Source organism: Oscarella lobularis, chromosome 14 (assembly GCF_947507565.1).
Source record: "Oscarella lobularis chromosome 14, ooOscLobu1.1, whole genome shotgun sequence".
Taxonomy (NCBI): domain Eukaryota; kingdom Metazoa; phylum Porifera; class Homoscleromorpha; order Homosclerophorida; family Oscarellidae; genus Oscarella; species Oscarella lobularis.
The window spans coordinates 141,500-157,924 of NC_089188.1; the positions used below are offsets into that span (position 1 = coordinate 141,500).

Genomic DNA, 16,425 nt, shown 5'->3' on the forward strand with positions numbered 1-16,425 from the left:
TTTCATTTCAATGCACATGCTTTCATTTAAATGCACATGCTTTCATTTGAATGCGCAGGCTTTTTCTTGAATGCGCAGGCTTTCATTTGAATGCACATGCTTTCATTTGAATGCGCAGGCTTTCATTTGAATGCACAGGCTTTCATTTGAATGCACAGGCTTTTATTTGAATGCACAGGCTTTCATTTGAATGCACAGGCTTTCATTTGAATGCACAGGCTTTTATTTGAATGCACATGCTTTCATTTGAATGCACAGGCTTTTATTTGAATGCACATGTCTTCATTTGAATCCACGGGGCCTCAAGTAAGTGCACAGGCTCTCAATTGAATGCACACGCTTTCATTTGAATGCACCTGCTTTCATTTGAATGCACAAGCTTTCATTTCAATGCACATGCTTTCATTTAAATGCACATGCTTTCATTTGAATGCGCAGGCTTTTTCTTGAATGCGCAGGCTTTCATTTGAATGCACATGCTTTCATTTGAATGCGCAGGCTTTCATTTGAATGCACAGGCTTTCATTTGAATGCACAGGCTTTTATTTGAATGCACAGGCTTTCATTTGAATGCACAGGCTTTCATTTGAATGCACAGGCTTTTATTTGAATGCACATGCTTTCATTTGAATGCACAGGCTTTTATTTGAATGCACATGTCTTCATTTGAATCCACGGGGCCTCAAGTAAGTGCACAGGCTCTCAATTGAATACACACGCTTTCATTTGAATGCACAGGCTTTCATTTGAATGCACCTGCTTTCACTTGAATGCACAGGCTTTCATTTGAATGCACAGGCTTTCATTTGAATGCAAAGGCTTTCATTTGAATGCAAAGGCTTTCATTTGAATGTACAGGCTTTCATTTGAATGCACAGGCTTTCATTTGAATGCACCTGCTTTCATTTGAATGCACAGGCTTCCATTTGAATGCGCATGCTTTCATTTGAATGCACATGCTTTCATTTGAATGCACAGGCTTTCATTTTTATTGCACAGGCTTTCATTTGAATACACAGGCCTTCATTTGAATGCACAAGCTTTCATTTGAATGCACATGTTTTCATTTGAATCCAGAGGGAACTTACTTGAGGCCCTGTGGATTCAAATGAAAACATGTGCTTTCAAATAAAAGCATGTGGATTCAAATGAAAGCCTGTTCATTCAAATGAAAGCCTGTGCATTCAATTGAGAGCCTGTGCACTTACTTGAGGCCCTGTGGATTCAAATGGAAACATGTGCATTCAAATAAAAGCCTGTTCATTCAAATGTAAGCCTGTGCATTCAAATGAAAGCCTGTACATTTAAATGAAAGCCTGTGCATTCAAATGAAAGCCTGTGCATTCAAATAAAAGCCTGTGCATTCAAATGAAAACATGTGCATTCAAATAAAAGCCAGTGCATTCAATTGAGAGCGTGTGCATTCAAATGAAAGCACGCGCATTTAAATGAAAGCCTGTGCATTCAAATGAAAGCCTGTGCATTTAAATGAAAGCCTGTGCATTTAAATGAAAGCCTGTGCATTTAAATGAAAGCCTGTGCATTCAAATGAAAGCCTGTGCATTCAATTGAGAGCCTGTGCACTTACTTGAGGCCTTGTGGATTCAAATGAAAACATGTGCATTCAAATAAAAGCCTGTGCATTCAAATGAAAGCATGTGCATTCAAATGAAAGCTTGTGTATTCAAATGAAAGCCTGTGCTTTCAAATGAAAACATGTGCATTCAAATAAAAGCCTGTGCATTGAAATGAAAGCATGTGCATTCAATTGAGAGCGTGTGCATTCAAATGAAAGCCTGTGCATTCAAATGAAAGCCTGTGCATTCAAATGAAAGCCTGTGCATTCAAATGAAAGCCTGTGCATATGTAAAGTAGAGAAAGACACGATGACATCATCTCATTCTCTCTATTATAGAGATGTCATGTGTTTATTATTTAAAAGTGTACGTGCACAAACTGTCGAGCAATAAAAAAGACGAATAAATTGCCCTTCTTTCACGTGTTTCATATTTTAAGTATACTCTTTGCGTATATATGACTCTTCCAAGTTCCCGGATTAGACGACCACCGCCCCCATTTTCCCAAATCTTGCAAAATGGGGGCGGTGGTCGTCTTATCCGGGCATTTATAGCCGTTTACCCTATTAAATCCGGGACATTGCGCCTTGTGACAGAGGACGGCAGGTTGCATATATTTAGGAACACTCTACCATTTTTTCTGGCTAGAAGAACTTACCTTCTACCAGGATATTTAGAAAAATTTGAAAGCTGTTTAGCTTACAAAAAATGAAAGCACAATTGCGTTCATTCCATCTAGTTTCGAACAACAGACAAAAACGCAAGAAGAATAAGAAAAAAACTGAGTGTCGTCACCCCCCTCCCCGTCCTAACCTAAGCAAAATCCCATTCAGCAGCAACAGCCAACAGAGCGTAAAGAAAGAAAACAACAAAAAAAACCCTGAGTACTGATCATATCAATCGTAAATCAGTATGCCAAACAACTGAAGAACAAAAGAGTCAATATGTTCCTATTTAGGAACACACCTACCTAAAGTCCAGCAGCGGCCTCGCGAATTTTTCTCTTGTATCCGGCTAGAAAGTAGAGATCGTGGCACTGCCGCAGCTCACTGCTCTTAAAGCAAGGCCAAACATAGTAATTGCCCAACTGCTCATACTTCGTCTCGTCTTCTTTGCCCGACCAATCAAAATCCACAATTTTAACAGAACCGTCGTAGCAGACAAGAATGTTGGGGCCTCGAAAGTCTCCGTGGACATAGCCCTTGCTGTGAAGAACGTGCAGAGCTCTTTCCATACTTTCGATGACACGTTGGTAAGGCGCGCAGCTTGATGAGTGTGAAGCCACAGCTTTGATGTATTCGTCGAGATTCATAGCCTCTTTAACTTTCTCCATGACAACAATAGTGTATCCGTCAGCCTTTTCCACGCGAAACTTAGGAGCAATGCCGTTTTCATAGCAATGCTGATGCACTTCTTCTGGGTACGTTATAGACAAGAATTTGACAATGCAGTTCACAGGCCCGTCTTTGCGCTCTTTGGCTTCAAAAACTCTGCTATTGATCATGTTCACGTATTCCAGTTGTGGATAACAATCCGGTTTTACGACAGGAAACAACGAACTCGAACTAGCTTCTTCTGTTGTGGCTTTGATAGATTCAAGCAATTGCACCATTGCCAGCATTCCAGATTTTAGCCGATACGCAAGTTCATCAAACTTGGACTTGTCATCCATTCTTGAGCAGGAGCAGAGCAGACAATGAGATATCTTTTCTTGACCGTGTGTAGCCACTCCGTACAAGTTGAAATTGTTCTTTACAATGGTGAACAAGAAGGAAGGAAAACAAGTTCTCTTGGCAAACTTTGCATAACATTGCCCGGACCGGAGCCAATATCTCCACAAACACTGATATTCCCGCATTACTTGATTGAGGGCACGCTCAGGAGAGACATTTTTACCGTCCTTCCTCTCGCCAATGCCCAAAGCGTAAAATAGCATGCAAGTAAGAGGAAATATGATGGCCATGTCCGCGCGGTAAGCGCCTCGCAGACCGAAAGGTGCGTCTCCAACCACTCTGGGATCTTCTACAAGAAACTCCTTTTGAATTAGCATTGGCAACTGGCACAAGACGCTGAAAGCCTGCCTAATATATTTTTCGCCGTCCGTGCCTGATTGTAGCCCTTTGTACATCAACCCGTGAAACTCCCGAAGATCGTTGTCAGAAATTAAGTCGGCGATGGCGGGCTTGGCAAAGCCCTCAAAGAACGGCACCGATGAGAAGGTTGTTTTATACCCTGCCATGTACCTGCCAACATGACCAGAAGAAGGAGACGTGGGTTCCTATTTCAGTTAGAACTTAGGCACATTGAATTTCAAAGCAGAAAACTTACGATACTACAAGGTACATCTCTGCGAAGAGGCCAAGAAGGAAAAAATGCGCCCTCCTCTCCTAAGTCGCCTCATAATAATAAAAGCCTTCAACAGACAAACAAGTCCTTACCTTCATTTTCAACCAGGTCCGAAACGCACGTCACGTAATTTTGACTTGTAATCACGCAAAAGTAGAAACAATTGGAATGGCTAGCGCTGCAACTCTGAGTAGTGTCCGAACACTCGACGATTCCCCCTTTATCAGTGTCAACCATCCACCACTGGTATGACAGACTTTCGGTGCATTCTACTTCGACGGTCAGCTTCTTCTTCCATTGTCCTCCTTGTGGCTGGCGTGTGACCTCCATTAAAAGCAAATCTGCGCACAAGTCAATAGGGCTTGTGCACGTGACGTCACAGGCGACGTCACAGTCCTTTGTTTGGTCATGACGCGCGTTAGGGTTTCAGAAAATGTCCTCTATCTGCGCGATACTACCTTTCTTCCGCGTAACCACCAGAAGATATGTAGAGGAATGCTATAGACGTCGTTCGGCGCCTATTCCGTGGTATTTCTCCGTGTTTTCGGCGAGCTATATCGATAAATGGGCGGGAACTTCCGACGAAATGGGCGTTTTCGATGTGCTTTCATTCCTCACCAAAGCGTCTGATTGCAACGAGACTTTACCACGTTATAGGCACATGATTGATTTTCACATTAATGGCCAAGATCTGGCAAGAAGAGGTTTAGTTTCGAACTTTGGGTCCTGTTTGTAACACCCCTTAGCGCACGCGCTTCAACTCCTTCTTTCTCGTTTCTATACTTCTAACTCCCTGTGTCGTCGATGGAATGTTGAGAGAAGGTATTAGTTTGTATTGCGTGCAAACATTTGAGATTGCGCGGCGGGATACAAAGTTATGTCTTCTCTCGACATGCGCGACATACGAAATCCATGGCACAGGGAGTTAGAACCACTGAAACGAAAAAAGGCGAAAAAAGCGCTGAAACACGTGCGCTAAGTGGTGCTACAAACAGGGCCAAAAGTGCGAAACTAAACCTCTTCTTGCCAGGTCTTGGCCATTAATATGAACATCAATCATGTATCCATAACGTGGTAAAGTCTCGGTGCAATCGGATGCTTTGGTGAGGAATGAGAGCACATCGAAAACGCCCATTTCGTCGGAAGTCCCCGCCCATTTATAGATATAACTCGCCGAAAACACAGAGAAATACCACGGAATAGGCGCCAAACGACGTCTAAATCATGCTTCTACATATATCTTATGGTGGTTACGCGGTAGAAAGGTAGTATCGCGCAAATAGAGGACATTTTCTGAAAGCCTAACGCGCGTCACGCCCAAGCAAAAAGCTGTGACGTTGGCTCTGACGTCACTGTGCACAAGGCTACAAAGCAGAACGACGAGTTTTGTTCGAAGACGCTTGTTAAGACCTCCCCGAGCGAAGAGGTCTGGCCCCCAAACTACATCCACCGCTAAGGAACCGGTCTCGACGGTCATACTCGCCTTCGTACAGTACCTGAAACCTTCTTGCGTTCGGCACTGCGAGAGGACGACTCGCTCGCCTTCTCATCCGAAAGCTTCCTGCGCTTCGCGTCGGGAGAGGACATGATCGGGGTGATAACAGACGAGAGATTCTCAGTACAGCGAATATGAATGCTAAGGCGCGTGCGCAGATTTGTCCTAGTGACGCACCTCGATGTCCTTTGATCAACAGACACAGTCAGCGAGACATTCGCCCCTCGGCTCCGATCCGCGTACCTTTTCGAGGATCGTTCGAAGTCGTAAAGCGTGCGATTGGTTTTCGATCGCGTGTCGAAGCATGTTTTTTCTACGCAGTGGCTACAGTTACGCCACCGTAACGGGACTTCTTTTTGCTACAGTTACGCCAGTCTATATATCTATGTAATTCGTGACGCAAATGCTACAGGCGCATGCGCGTAGCACCGAATAGCGCCATCTCCGGTGAAGACACATCCAGATGGCGGAAAATGCGAGCGAAAACCTTGTCCTCAGAGCGGGGATGAAATTCGACCGCTTTGAAGCTTGGAACGCCGCTTTGGTGAAGTGGGAAAAGGAAAATTTTACCCAGCTGTACGTTCGATCATCAAGATCAATCGAGGCTGGTCGAAAGCGAACGCCGAAAAAGCCATTGGCCGATCGACTTCAGTATTCTGAAATGACATACGCATGCATTCACGGCGGAAGAGATTTCAAAAGTCGTTCAAAAGGCGAAAGACCAAAGCAAAAGTGCGCTCGCATTTACCCTCAGTAACGAAGTCTTTACGCTAATTCCGCAGGACATTTCTGCAAGACTGCCCATTTTACATCAAGCTAAACGCATCCGCTGATGGGCAATTTTTGGTGATAACATCTATTGGAGAAAATCACAATCACGACATGGATATTAGCAAGGTGCTGAAATCAGTGTAATGTACACTTATACCAGTGGGGTTAGTGCAGGTGGCATTCAGTCATCTGCCTAAGCAGAGAAAACTGAATGAAGCCGAAAGAGAGGAAACGCAGAAAATGTTAGGATTGCGACCAAACAAAAAATTGCTGCAGCACCACGTCGTGAAAACGACAGGAAAGCCGGTTGCCTTGAAGGACCTGCACAACTTAGCGGCGAATTCAAAGCGTGAAAAAGGCAGCAATCTGAAGCTACTTCTAACAGGGATGAAAAGCACTGAAAGTAACAAACACATTGTAACTGTCGCCGATAATGCAAAACTAAAAGCTGAATGATGTGTCTAATAGACTCTGTCACGGAAATTGCGTGCGATGCAGAAGGAACCATAACGACAGTTTTCTTTCAGACACAAGAGATGAGGAATATGTTTTCTGTTTATCCTGAGGTTCTTTTGATGGACGCTACCTACAAGTTGAATGACTTGAGGATGCCATTGTACGTTCTTCTCACGATCGACGGAAATGGAGAAAGCGAGATTGTCGGACTATGGATGGTTGAAAGTGAAGGCAAAAGTAACCTTGGATTCGCTCTTGATGCTTTCAAGCGTCACAATGAAAACTGGGAGAAGATACGCTGTGTGATGACAGACAGGATATAACGGAGAGGGACATTATTTACGAAAAATTTCCTGGAAAATCGCTTCTAATATGCCTCTTTCACACTCTGCGCACTTTTCGGCGTGAAATTTCAACTGACAAACTAGGAATTACGATGGGAGAAAGACAACTGGCTCTAGAACTGCTCCAGAAGCTTGCTTACTCTCGATCACCAGAGGAATACGAAAAGAATTTTGAACAGCTTCGCTCCACAGCTCCTAGATCCGTATTTGACTACTTCTGCGCTAATTGGCATGGTATACGCTCTCAATGGGTTGAAGGACTTAAAAACAGTCACGGCAACTTTCTAACAAATACCAACAATCGATTAGAAGCAATTAATCAAAAATTGAAGAGTGTGATCAAGCGATACTCGCCAAAGCCGGTTTTCTTCCATGATCTCATGACGTGCATTGCGTTTTTACAAGCAGAGCGCAAGCACCGCGCTCTTTCCAGGGCTGTAAAAGTGCCGGCATCTCACGTCTTGCTCAACGACGACTTGAAGCTGTACGAAAAATACCTTACACCCTTTGCCTTCAATCATGTGGAAAAGCAGTTTAATAAGATACCATCTGTCCAGTTCACCACTGATAGCTCAACGCACTTTCTTGTGCAGCATAATGATGGACATATTCTGGCCGCTATAGACTCCTGTTCCTGTGCGTTCTTTGAGTCCATGAAGCTACCATGCAAGCACATATTCGCTGCTCGCAGACGTAGTAGTCTGAGCATGTATTCAGAAGATCTATACGATGTCCGTTGGACAAATAGTCATTACAGAAGCAAGCATTACGCATTTCATGGTGTCACTGCTGATTCTACTTTAGTAACGTCGGCTGGTAGCATTGAAGCCAATGTACTGGACGAGGGCTCGACAGCGGCGGCTCATCAGCAGACACTCACAGAGCAGCAGAAGTACAGAATTGCGTTTAAAATTGCTCAGAAGACTGCGGAAAGCATGTCACACCTTGGATCTGAAGACTTCTTCGAGTATTTGAAAAAGCTGAAATCAGTTAATAATCTTATTATGGAAAGAAAGCCTATATATCTCAGTGAGTATTAATCAGCATTAAAAGTTGAACTAACGTTTGCAACATAATTTGAGCAGAATCAGAAGATGAGGAATGCTCTGATGGCAACATGGATGATGTCGACGGAAAGAGCAAAGAAGACAGCGAAGGAACAGAATTCGATGCAAAGATTCTTCAAAAGAAAAAGGATGGGAGCATTCAGGAAGGAACTGAAAGAAGGAGTAAGACTGGATACCTATTTCAGCTTAGCTAACAATACTAACACGCAAATCTGTAGCTCTTAGTCTGAAATTACCTCCACCAATGCTAAAGAGAGGTCGTCCAAAAGGTGCAGATTTGACGGTTATTGGGCTGCCATCAAGCAAACGCAGAAAGTCGGATCAGCCATTGCCTTTCAAAAAAAAGTCCCCTCATGAGAAAGAGAAAAGTACGACGTTATCGACGCCTGTAACAACTACTAAACTTACTAGCAATCATTTTTAGCAATTCTGGAGTGGTTTGTGGAGAAAGAGGTTGCGCATAAAGCAATGCATGACAAGGTTTTGATTGAGGAAGAATTCGTCGAAACGAGGCCTGAAAGGGTTCCTATGAAGTGCACTGCGGACGACGTTGCGATTCATCAAGTAAAGAAATACTTCAGTTTCGACGGATGGAAGGTTGTGATGAACGTTTACGAAGTGCTGAAAGAGAGGGGTGAGTGGGAGTGCAGAGTATGCCGTCAATCTCTGCAAAAATCCATCTCCGTGGGCTGCGACGGATGCCTTGAATGGTATCATTTGCGATGCCTTGGGCTAGACGACGCTCCCAAACGTAAAACATGGTTTTGTAGAGCATGTTTCAAGTAACTACTTGTCGAGCGTAGAGCGTGTTCTCTAAGTCCCAATAATGATTCTCTGCGCATGATCCTACGTCACGAATTACATAGATATATAGACTATATATAGACTGGCGTAACTGTAGCCAAAAGAAGTCCCGTTACGGTGGCGTAACTGTAGCCACTGCGTTTTTTCTATTCTTAGGTTTTCTACGGGGCGATTACTTCTTGCTACGATGTTCGTGGGGGGAATAACTCCGTAATTAAACTACTCTGGGTATTGTTATTTCTAATTGTGCGTTCTCTTGTTTTCTTTTAGGCTCTTATCTCTATAGGATTGCTATGTGTAAAAGATATTGATAGAAGGCAAGGAGCTGGCATTTTGTTTGCTATAAGTCAATAGCTGGCATTTTTAAAAGGTACGTCATCACCGTCACAACCATCTAAATTGATTATATGTCTTCATTCATATGGCACACAGATGACAAAGAAAAGATTCAGCGAAATGGAAAATGACTTTATTTGTCTTACTTTGCAGTACGTAATAATTTTTTGACTAGCACTAGGCGCATAATACAATCACGTGCGCTCGCGTCTCACGTGGTCCTAGTTAGGCGCGTGGAAAGTAGATAGGGCGGCACACACAATAAAGTAGAGTGAGTCATGTCAAATTTTATTAAATAAAGTCCCGGATGAAGATACAAAATTTAAACAGAGTTTCCCCTCTCCTCCATCCACTCCCTCGCCCCACATGGGAGGCAAGGCCAGGTGGGCACCTGCTGTGAGTCAAAGGACTCGTGGGGTCACTCCATACTCCCCCGCGGAGGGTGAGCCCGTTTAACCTCCTGGCTCCGAGCCTTGGACTGTGAAAGTGGCAGCTGGGATGTCAGTCCACTCACAGGTGCAATTCCAAGGGGCGTCACTGATTTACCCGCCAGTGCTCTGCCTTACGCGGAGAGGCAACTCTATAGCCTTTGCAGAGGTATGGCCTATTTATCGCTCTTGGCCACAGAGGGATGGCTGCGTCTGCCTCGTCTGATTGGAGAAACAACTACACGGCAAAACAATTGACAAAGGGGAAAACAAAGAAAAGTACCTGGCGTCGGCCAAAGTCTCGAGCAGATAAACGTCCGGAACAACTAAAGGCCTATTTGTCGCTCTTGGCCACAGAGGAATGGCTAGCATGAAATATAAGGTCTATGAGTAATTTTATTAGAAATAGAAAATTACTCAAGGGACTATGAGTAAACTTGGGATACCTCTATAGTTATTACTCTAAGCCTAGTCCTTAGGGAAGACGTTTCTCAACTGAAGCGATATAACTTCTTACCTCAACATCTGCATAGGGATCCGGATGGTCTTTGACATAGCTACACGCCCGAAGGATATTCAGTCGCGTTTTTGCGGGCCCCCAGGGCCCGCTTGACACAAGGGAAGATACACCTAAAAAATAAAAAATAAATAACAATTATATTTTTGGTTGCTATGGCAACCAAACTTTGGCTATCAACAATTCCGGGGTCAGAGAGACCAGATAAAAAATCTCGGCTCGATCCGACAAAGGGAAGGCACTTTGCCAACGTCGCAAAGATGTACAAAAACCCAAAAACTTTACGAGTGGAAATTTCACTCAAAAATTTGACCGACGGCCACCAAACCCTTTCGTCCCTTGCGTACCACCCAATAGAAATCCTCTCCAGGAATAATCGCGAACAAATTCCTTCAGGGGACGGAGAAAATCGAAAAACAATTTCGAATTTTCTCGTTCGCGATCAAACGACTTAAAAATCGTGCCGTTTCGCCACGAAACGTCGCACGACGACCGGACCGCGACTAATCAAATCGCCAACGATGACTCTATAAGATTGGCTCAAAGCCGTGTGGAAATTCGCGAGTTTTCGACAAAAAAACGTGTCGAATAAACAAACACGCTTACTCGCGTGCGTCAAAATCACCCCACCTTTGCGACGCCGTCTTTCCTCGACAACGCAACGTACGGCGACGAACGTGCCATCGATCGAAAGCCTATATCATCTAGTTTTCGATTTTCGATTCGCCGACGGCATACGATGCGCCGTTTCTCGTGGAGCGAGCGCGAAAGTTAGGGGCCACGCCCCCTTTTTCGCGCATCAAAATCGTCGCAAACGACTCGAAATACGCCACGGAATGCAGCTAAACGCTTCGTAACGTTCCGAAAACATGATTCTGCGTCGAAAAAAAACGATTCAAGCGCATTTCGCACGGCGCGTCGCACCTTGGCGACGGGACGCCTCGATTTCGATCGTTTCGCGCCATTGCGAACGGTCGAACGGGTTCTAAACTACTCAAGACTCACCTCTTTCACTCTTTTGACGTCGCTCAAGCTTCGAATCCGTCGTTTCGAGCCATTGACCATTCATTCGTAAAAAACGAGTCAAGCGCTAACGTACGCACGTGACTATTGTGGATTATATAAGTGACGTCAAAAACAAGTATTGAAAACCATGATTTCACACTATTTACAATCGATAAAAGTATAGCAAGGGTTTGAGAGGGTATTCGAGGCAAAACGGCGCACGTTACGCAATAAACGAGCCCGAATTCCACTCGACGGCAGCTCTAGCTACACCGTCTGTTCGCTCTAACTCGGTTTGCTTTGTACCTAACCCGATCCCTACCCCTAAACCTTCACCCCAGTATCTGTCCACGCGGTTCTCGCTTTCCACGTGTCCGTTGCGCCTGTTATGACGACTGGAACGGCGCGTCGTTCGTATTCTCGTAATTTTAAAATTGTAACTAAGTGTGCGTACCGCTGAGACAAGACCTTCGGCCCATTGGCTATCATCGGAACCAGGAACGCCAGGACGAAGCTAAATTCAATCAATTAAATTAAATACAAAGTGTTAGTTTCTCTTCTTACTCTTCCTTGAGCGACTAATTCTCGTTGTGCCGCCGTCGCAGATTTGATGAGCGCGCCTGTCGCTGATGCGATGGCGCGCGCCGCTTCCAGGATCTGCTCATCGAAACTCAACGTCTCATCGGCTTCGTGTTTCTTCTCGCGCGGTTTTAGGAGCGCTAGTTTCTTCGCCGCCGCTTCGATCGACGCCGCAGCGTTGAGCAATTCATTCTCGGCGATGATGTTGGGATCGGTCGGATCGACCCAATCGTTTCCTTTGAGAACTTCCGCTGATTGCTGTTTCTGACGGTACAGTTCCTGCAGGTGCTCGCGCGGGTATTGATGCAGATATAGCTGGTGCTGGTGAAGCTGGTGGAGGTCTGTTGACGGTGCCGGTGCAGTTTCTGCTTCTACTTCCGGTATTACTGCAGATGCGAGGGCAGCAGGTGCTGATCCTGGCGCAGTTGCTGCCTCCGGTGCTGGTGCCAGTGCAGGAGCTGCTTTCGGTACTGGTGCCGTTGCAGAAGCTGGTTTTAATGCTGCTTCCGGTGCTGGTTCCTGTGCAGGAGCTGCTTCTTGTGCTGGCGCAGGTGAAGAAGCTGGTTCTGGTGCTGATGCCTGTGCTGCTGCTTCCGGTCCGGCTGCTGCTTCTGGCCCTGCTGCTGCTGCTGCTGCTGCTGCTGCTGCTGCTGCTGCTGCTGCTGCTGATGCTAGTGCTGGTGATGGTGCTGTTGCTGCTGCTGCCGGTGCCGGTGCTGGTGCTGCTACTGCTGCTGCTGCTGCTTCCGGTGCTGGTCCCCGTGAAGGAGATTCTTCTCGTGCTGGTGCAGGTGAAGAATCTGGTTCTGGTGCTGATCCCGGTGCTGCTGCGGCTGCTTCCGGTCCTGCTGCTGCTTCCGGTCCTGCTGCTGCTTCCGGTGCTGCCGCTGCCGCTGCTGCTGCTACTTCTGCTGCAGTTGCTGCAGCTTCCGCTGCTAGTGGTGGTACTGCTGGTGCGGGTTGTGCTTTTGCTGCTTCCGGTGCCGGTGCTGGTGCTGTTACTGCTGCTGTTGCTGCTGTTGCTGCAGGTGCTGATGCTGCTGGTGCTGCTGGTGCTGCTGCTGGTGCAGGTGCTGGTGCTGGTGCTGGTGCAGGTGCTGGTGCTGCTACTGCTGCTGCTGCTGCTGCCGGTGCTGGTTCCTGTGAAGGAGCTTCTTCTCGTGCTGGTGCAGGTGAAGAATCTGGTTCTGGTGCTGATGCCGGTGCTGCTGCTGCTTCTGGTCCTGCTGCTGCTTCCGGTACTGCTGCTGCTGCTGCCGCTGCTGCTGCTTCTGCTGCAGTTGCTGCAGCTTCTGCTGCTAGTGCTTGTGTTGCTGGAGCGGCTTGTGCTGTTGCTGCTGCTGCCGGGTCCAGTGATGGTGCTGCAACTGCTGCTGCTGCTGCTGGTGCTGGTGCTGGTGCTGGTGCTGGTGCTGGTGCTGGTGCTGCTACTGCTGCTGCTGCTTTTGCTGCTGCTGCTTCCGGTCCTGCTGGTGCTTCCGGTTCTGCTGCCACTGCTGCTTCCGGTACTGCTGCTGCTGCTGCTGCCGCTGCTGCTGCTGCTGCTTCTGCTGCTTCTGCTGCAGCTTCTGCTGCTAGTGCTGGTGCTGCTGGTGCGGCTTGTGCTGTTGCTGCTGCTGCCGGTGCCGGTGCTCGTGCTGCTACTGCTGCTGCTGCTTCTGTTGCTACTGCTTCTGCTGGTGCTGGTGCTGGTGCTGGTGCTGCTGGTGCTGCTGGTGCTGCTGGTGCTGGCGCTGGTTCTGGTACTGGTGCTGGTGCTGGTGCAGCAGCTGCTGCTGCTGCTGCTTTCGGTGCTGCTGGTGATGATTCTACTACCTAGCTACCTAGCTACCTAGCTACCTAGCTACCTAGCTACGAGACTAATTAGATCTATTTAATTTAGTTACTTAATTCTTATTAATCTACTGATCTATACCTTAAAAAGGTGATCCTTGAAAAACCGTCATTGCGTCGGTCCTCGACGCTGTCCTCTCGTCCGTCGTCCCGTCGTCCCGTCGTCCCGTCGTCCCGTCGTCCCGTCGTCCCTGCATAGAGTACCTATATACTCAAAAAAAGAACGAGCAAAAGAAATATCATGAGCGCTACATACAGATACCTTTGCGAATGCCGGTTTCGTCCCCTCTTCTTCATCCTGCTTGAGACCTAATGCTCAAAGAAAAGCAAGCAAGGGAAACTGTAAACAATCCATACAGATACCTGTGCTATTTCTTCGTCTGCATCATCTTCGTCCACGTCTTTTTCGTCCCTTCTACTTCATCTTCCTTGAGCACCTAAAACTCAAACAGAAGCAAGCAGGAGAAAATATAAGCTACCCATACAGATACCTCTGTCATTCTTCGTCTCCGTCATCTTCGTCTCCGTCATCTTCGTCTCCGTCATCTTCGTCTCTTCTTCTTCATCCCATCGTCGTCCTAAAACTCAAAGAAAAAACAGCAAGAGAAGCACTAAACGATCCATACAGATACCTCAGCAATATCTTCGTCCACATCTCTTTCGTCTACATCTACTTCGTCCCTTTGACGTCGATAACCTAAATCTCAAGAAAAAGAAAGCAAAAGAAAAAATAGGCAATCCATACAGATACCTCTGCAAATTCTTCGTCTACGTCCTCTTCGTCGCCTCTACTTCGTCTACATCGCCTTCGTCTACTTCTACTTCATTCCTTCGTCCTTGAGAACCAAAACCTCAAAAAAAAGAAAGCAAAAGAAAAACTAAGCATTCCATACAGATACCTCAGGACATTCTTCGTCTACATCATCTTCGTCGACTTCGTTTTCGTCTACATCATCTTCAACATTCCGGCGCACCTAAAACTCAAAAGAAAGCGAGCAAGGGAAAAAATAATCAACCCATGCAGAAACCTGTGCCATTTCTTCGTCCACGTCATCTTCGTCTCCATCATTCGTCTTCATCGTCTTCGTCCCTCTTCTTCGACCGTGCGTCCTTGAAAACCTAAATCTCAAAGAAAAGAAAGCAAAAGAAAAAATGAGTACTCCATACAGATACCTCTTGCATTTTTTCGTCCACTTCCTCTTCGTCTGCTTCTTCTTCGTCTTCGTCCCCTTCAAGTCAGCATCATCTATTCAAAAAAGCCAGCAAGTGAAAATGAAAGCACTACATACAGATACCTCAATCTTCGTCCCTCACTTACGTCAACGTCGTCCTCTTGCCTTCCCGTCTTGCATCCGCCCTAAATCTAAAAAAAAGAAAGCAAAAGAAAACGCAAGGATAATATACAGGTACCGCATAAGACGTCTTCAATGGGCGTAGCAAAATCCCGTCCGCACCTAGGCCCCCTAAAGAAAGCAGAAGTACGGAAAAAAGACATCGATTAATACAGACCTTTATTTGAATGTCGTCTTCCGTTGAGGCGACGATCTTCATCAGGACGCCTGCAAGAAAAATTAAATTAGTAAAAATGAATAAAAAATTCTATTTATCTATCTATCTAATTAATTGATTAATTAATTAATTAATTACCTAATTAATTACCCTAATTAATAATCTTCTACCCTAACTGCCTCTAATTTCCTCTATAGATGCCTAAAGTAAGATGATTGACGAGGTGAAGATTAGGTGAAGTTGAAGTGTAAGAAGATGACGTGTAAATGAAAAATGAAGTGAAAATAAACGAAGAACCTACAATGAAAAAGATTAATAACAAATTAAGTATAGAAGGACAGCTACGTAGGTACACCTAAATCAAACAAGTCTATAAGAAAATGACAATAAATAAGTATAAAGGACTCGTACCACCGGCGTTTCACCACGCCCAGTATTGAAGTAATAAATTAATTACGTTAAGAACCTATGCTGAAATAAAAGAGATGATTAATTAAAGAAAACAGGTACGCAAGTAAAGTAAACCTAAATAAAACGAATTTAATAAAAATGGCAATAAATAAATAAATAAAAGTGTCATACCACCAGCGCTTGACAACGCCCAGCATTGAAAAATTGAACCGTTCACGATTTACCTAAGGAAACAAACGTTAGGATCGAGTAAAATTAAATTCACCTCATATTCTGAATGTTCCTTGAAAGGGACCCCACTCACTAAAGCACAACGATTCCTTTGCGACGTAAGAGCAACCGAACTCTAATGCTTCAAAGAATTGTTTACTTTTGAAAGGGCGCCTTCGAAAGTGCTAAAAAAAAAAGGAATTAGCGAAAACGTGCATGATACGCCTTCTAGCTGCAAATGCGGACGAAGAAAGCGCAAGCGAGACACAATTTCCTAAGGAGACAAACGTTAGAGCCTAAACCAATGAGAATTCGCTTCGATTTTTCAAAGTGCCTAGTCGAAAAAAGGGGCCCCCACTCACGCGAAGTCGTTTTTGGGAGCGAAACAGATCCGAAGAGCCTCGATCGGCCAAAAGAACGTCCTCGAAGGCTAAGAAGAGACACTATAGGGAAACGCGAACGCACACCGCGTCACGCCCACGCAAACACCGCCATCTTCGCTTGTCATGTCGAGTCTTCGTTCGGCGAACTGGGGTAAAATGGACGACCAGCAGCGACTACCTGCGAAAAACAGTCGATCGGCTTACCATTGACGAAGGAAAGCAGAACGATTGAGCCTCGAAGAAGACTCGTACGACGTAGAAGCGAGTTTTCCCTTCGCGATTGGGTAAAGACTGAAATGAGAGGTTAAACTACAGCCATCAGCGCTAATTTCAGCTGGAGCGGGTCTCCTTGAG

The 16,425-nt window shown here is 45.6% G+C and overlaps 3 protein-coding genes and 1 long non-coding RNA gene across 11 annotated transcripts; 1 reads left to right on the plus strand and 3 right to left on the minus strand.

Annotated features, from left to right (window-relative positions):
- Window positions 1-2,286: 2,286 nt before the first annotated feature.
- LOC136195120 (uncharacterized) lies at window positions 2,287-5,598 on the minus strand. The gene is made up of 4 exons (XM_065984388.1): window positions 5,420-5,598; window positions 4,016-4,264; window positions 3,906-3,964; window positions 2,287-3,855 (listed from the first exon to the last, which is right to left on the minus strand). The coding sequence occupies exons 1-4, from the start codon at window positions 5,508-5,510 to the stop codon at window positions 2,548-2,550; spliced, it is 1,707 nt and encodes a 568-aa protein (XP_065840460.1). The 5' UTR covers window positions 5,511-5,598; the 3' UTR covers window positions 2,287-2,547.
- LOC136195121 (uncharacterized) lies at window positions 5,300-9,498 on the plus strand. Of its 6 annotated transcripts, none has more exons than XR_010671799.1 (6): window positions 5,300-8,018; window positions 8,075-8,218; window positions 8,275-8,424; window positions 8,481-8,690; window positions 9,131-9,230; window positions 9,293-9,498. XR_010671799.1 is itself a non-coding variant. In XM_065984393.1 (6 exons), exons 1-5 carry the CDS (start codon window positions 7,082-7,084, stop codon window positions 9,064-9,066), a joined length of 1,491 nt encoding a protein of 496 aa, XP_065840465.1. In that variant the 5' UTR covers window positions 5,300-7,081; the 3' UTR covers window positions 9,067-9,070; window positions 9,131-9,190. The 6 variants fall into 6 exon arrangements, 5 of the variants coding, with proteins under 5 accessions (XP_065840465.1, XP_065840462.1, XP_065840463.1 ...); XM_065984393.1 differs by lacking the exon at window positions 9,293-9,498 and adding an exon at window positions 9,017-9,070 and having other exon boundaries at window positions 9,131-9,190; XM_065984390.1 differs by lacking the exons at window positions 9,131-9,230; window positions 9,293-9,498 and having other exon boundaries at window positions 5,300-6,592; window positions 6,658-8,018; window positions 8,481-8,853.
- Window positions 9,470-11,262, minus strand: LOC136195123 (uncharacterized). Of its 3 annotated transcripts, none has more exons than XR_010671801.1 (4): window positions 11,147-11,262; window positions 10,772-11,016; window positions 10,142-10,254; window positions 9,470-10,008 (listed from the first exon to the last, which is right to left on the minus strand). It is a non-coding gene; the product is annotated as an uncharacterized lncRNA (long non-coding RNA). The 3 variants fall into 3 exon arrangements; XR_010671802.1 differs by having other exon boundaries at window positions 9,470-9,989; window positions 10,310-11,016; XR_010671800.1 differs by having other exon boundaries at window positions 10,310-11,016.
- Window positions 11,263-11,272: 10 nt separating this feature from the next.
- Window positions 11,273-14,104, minus strand: LOC136195428 (ice-structuring glycoprotein-like). Its single transcript, XM_065984752.1, has 7 exons — window positions 14,050-14,104; window positions 13,821-13,873; window positions 13,641-13,762; window positions 13,581-13,584; window positions 11,711-13,540; window positions 11,601-11,660; window positions 11,273-11,305 (listed from the first exon to the last, which is right to left on the minus strand). Exons 1-7 carry the CDS (start codon window positions 14,102-14,104, stop codon window positions 11,273-11,275), a joined length of 2,157 nt encoding a protein of 718 aa, XP_065840824.1.
- Between the last annotated feature and the right edge of the window lie 2,321 nt (window positions 14,105-16,425).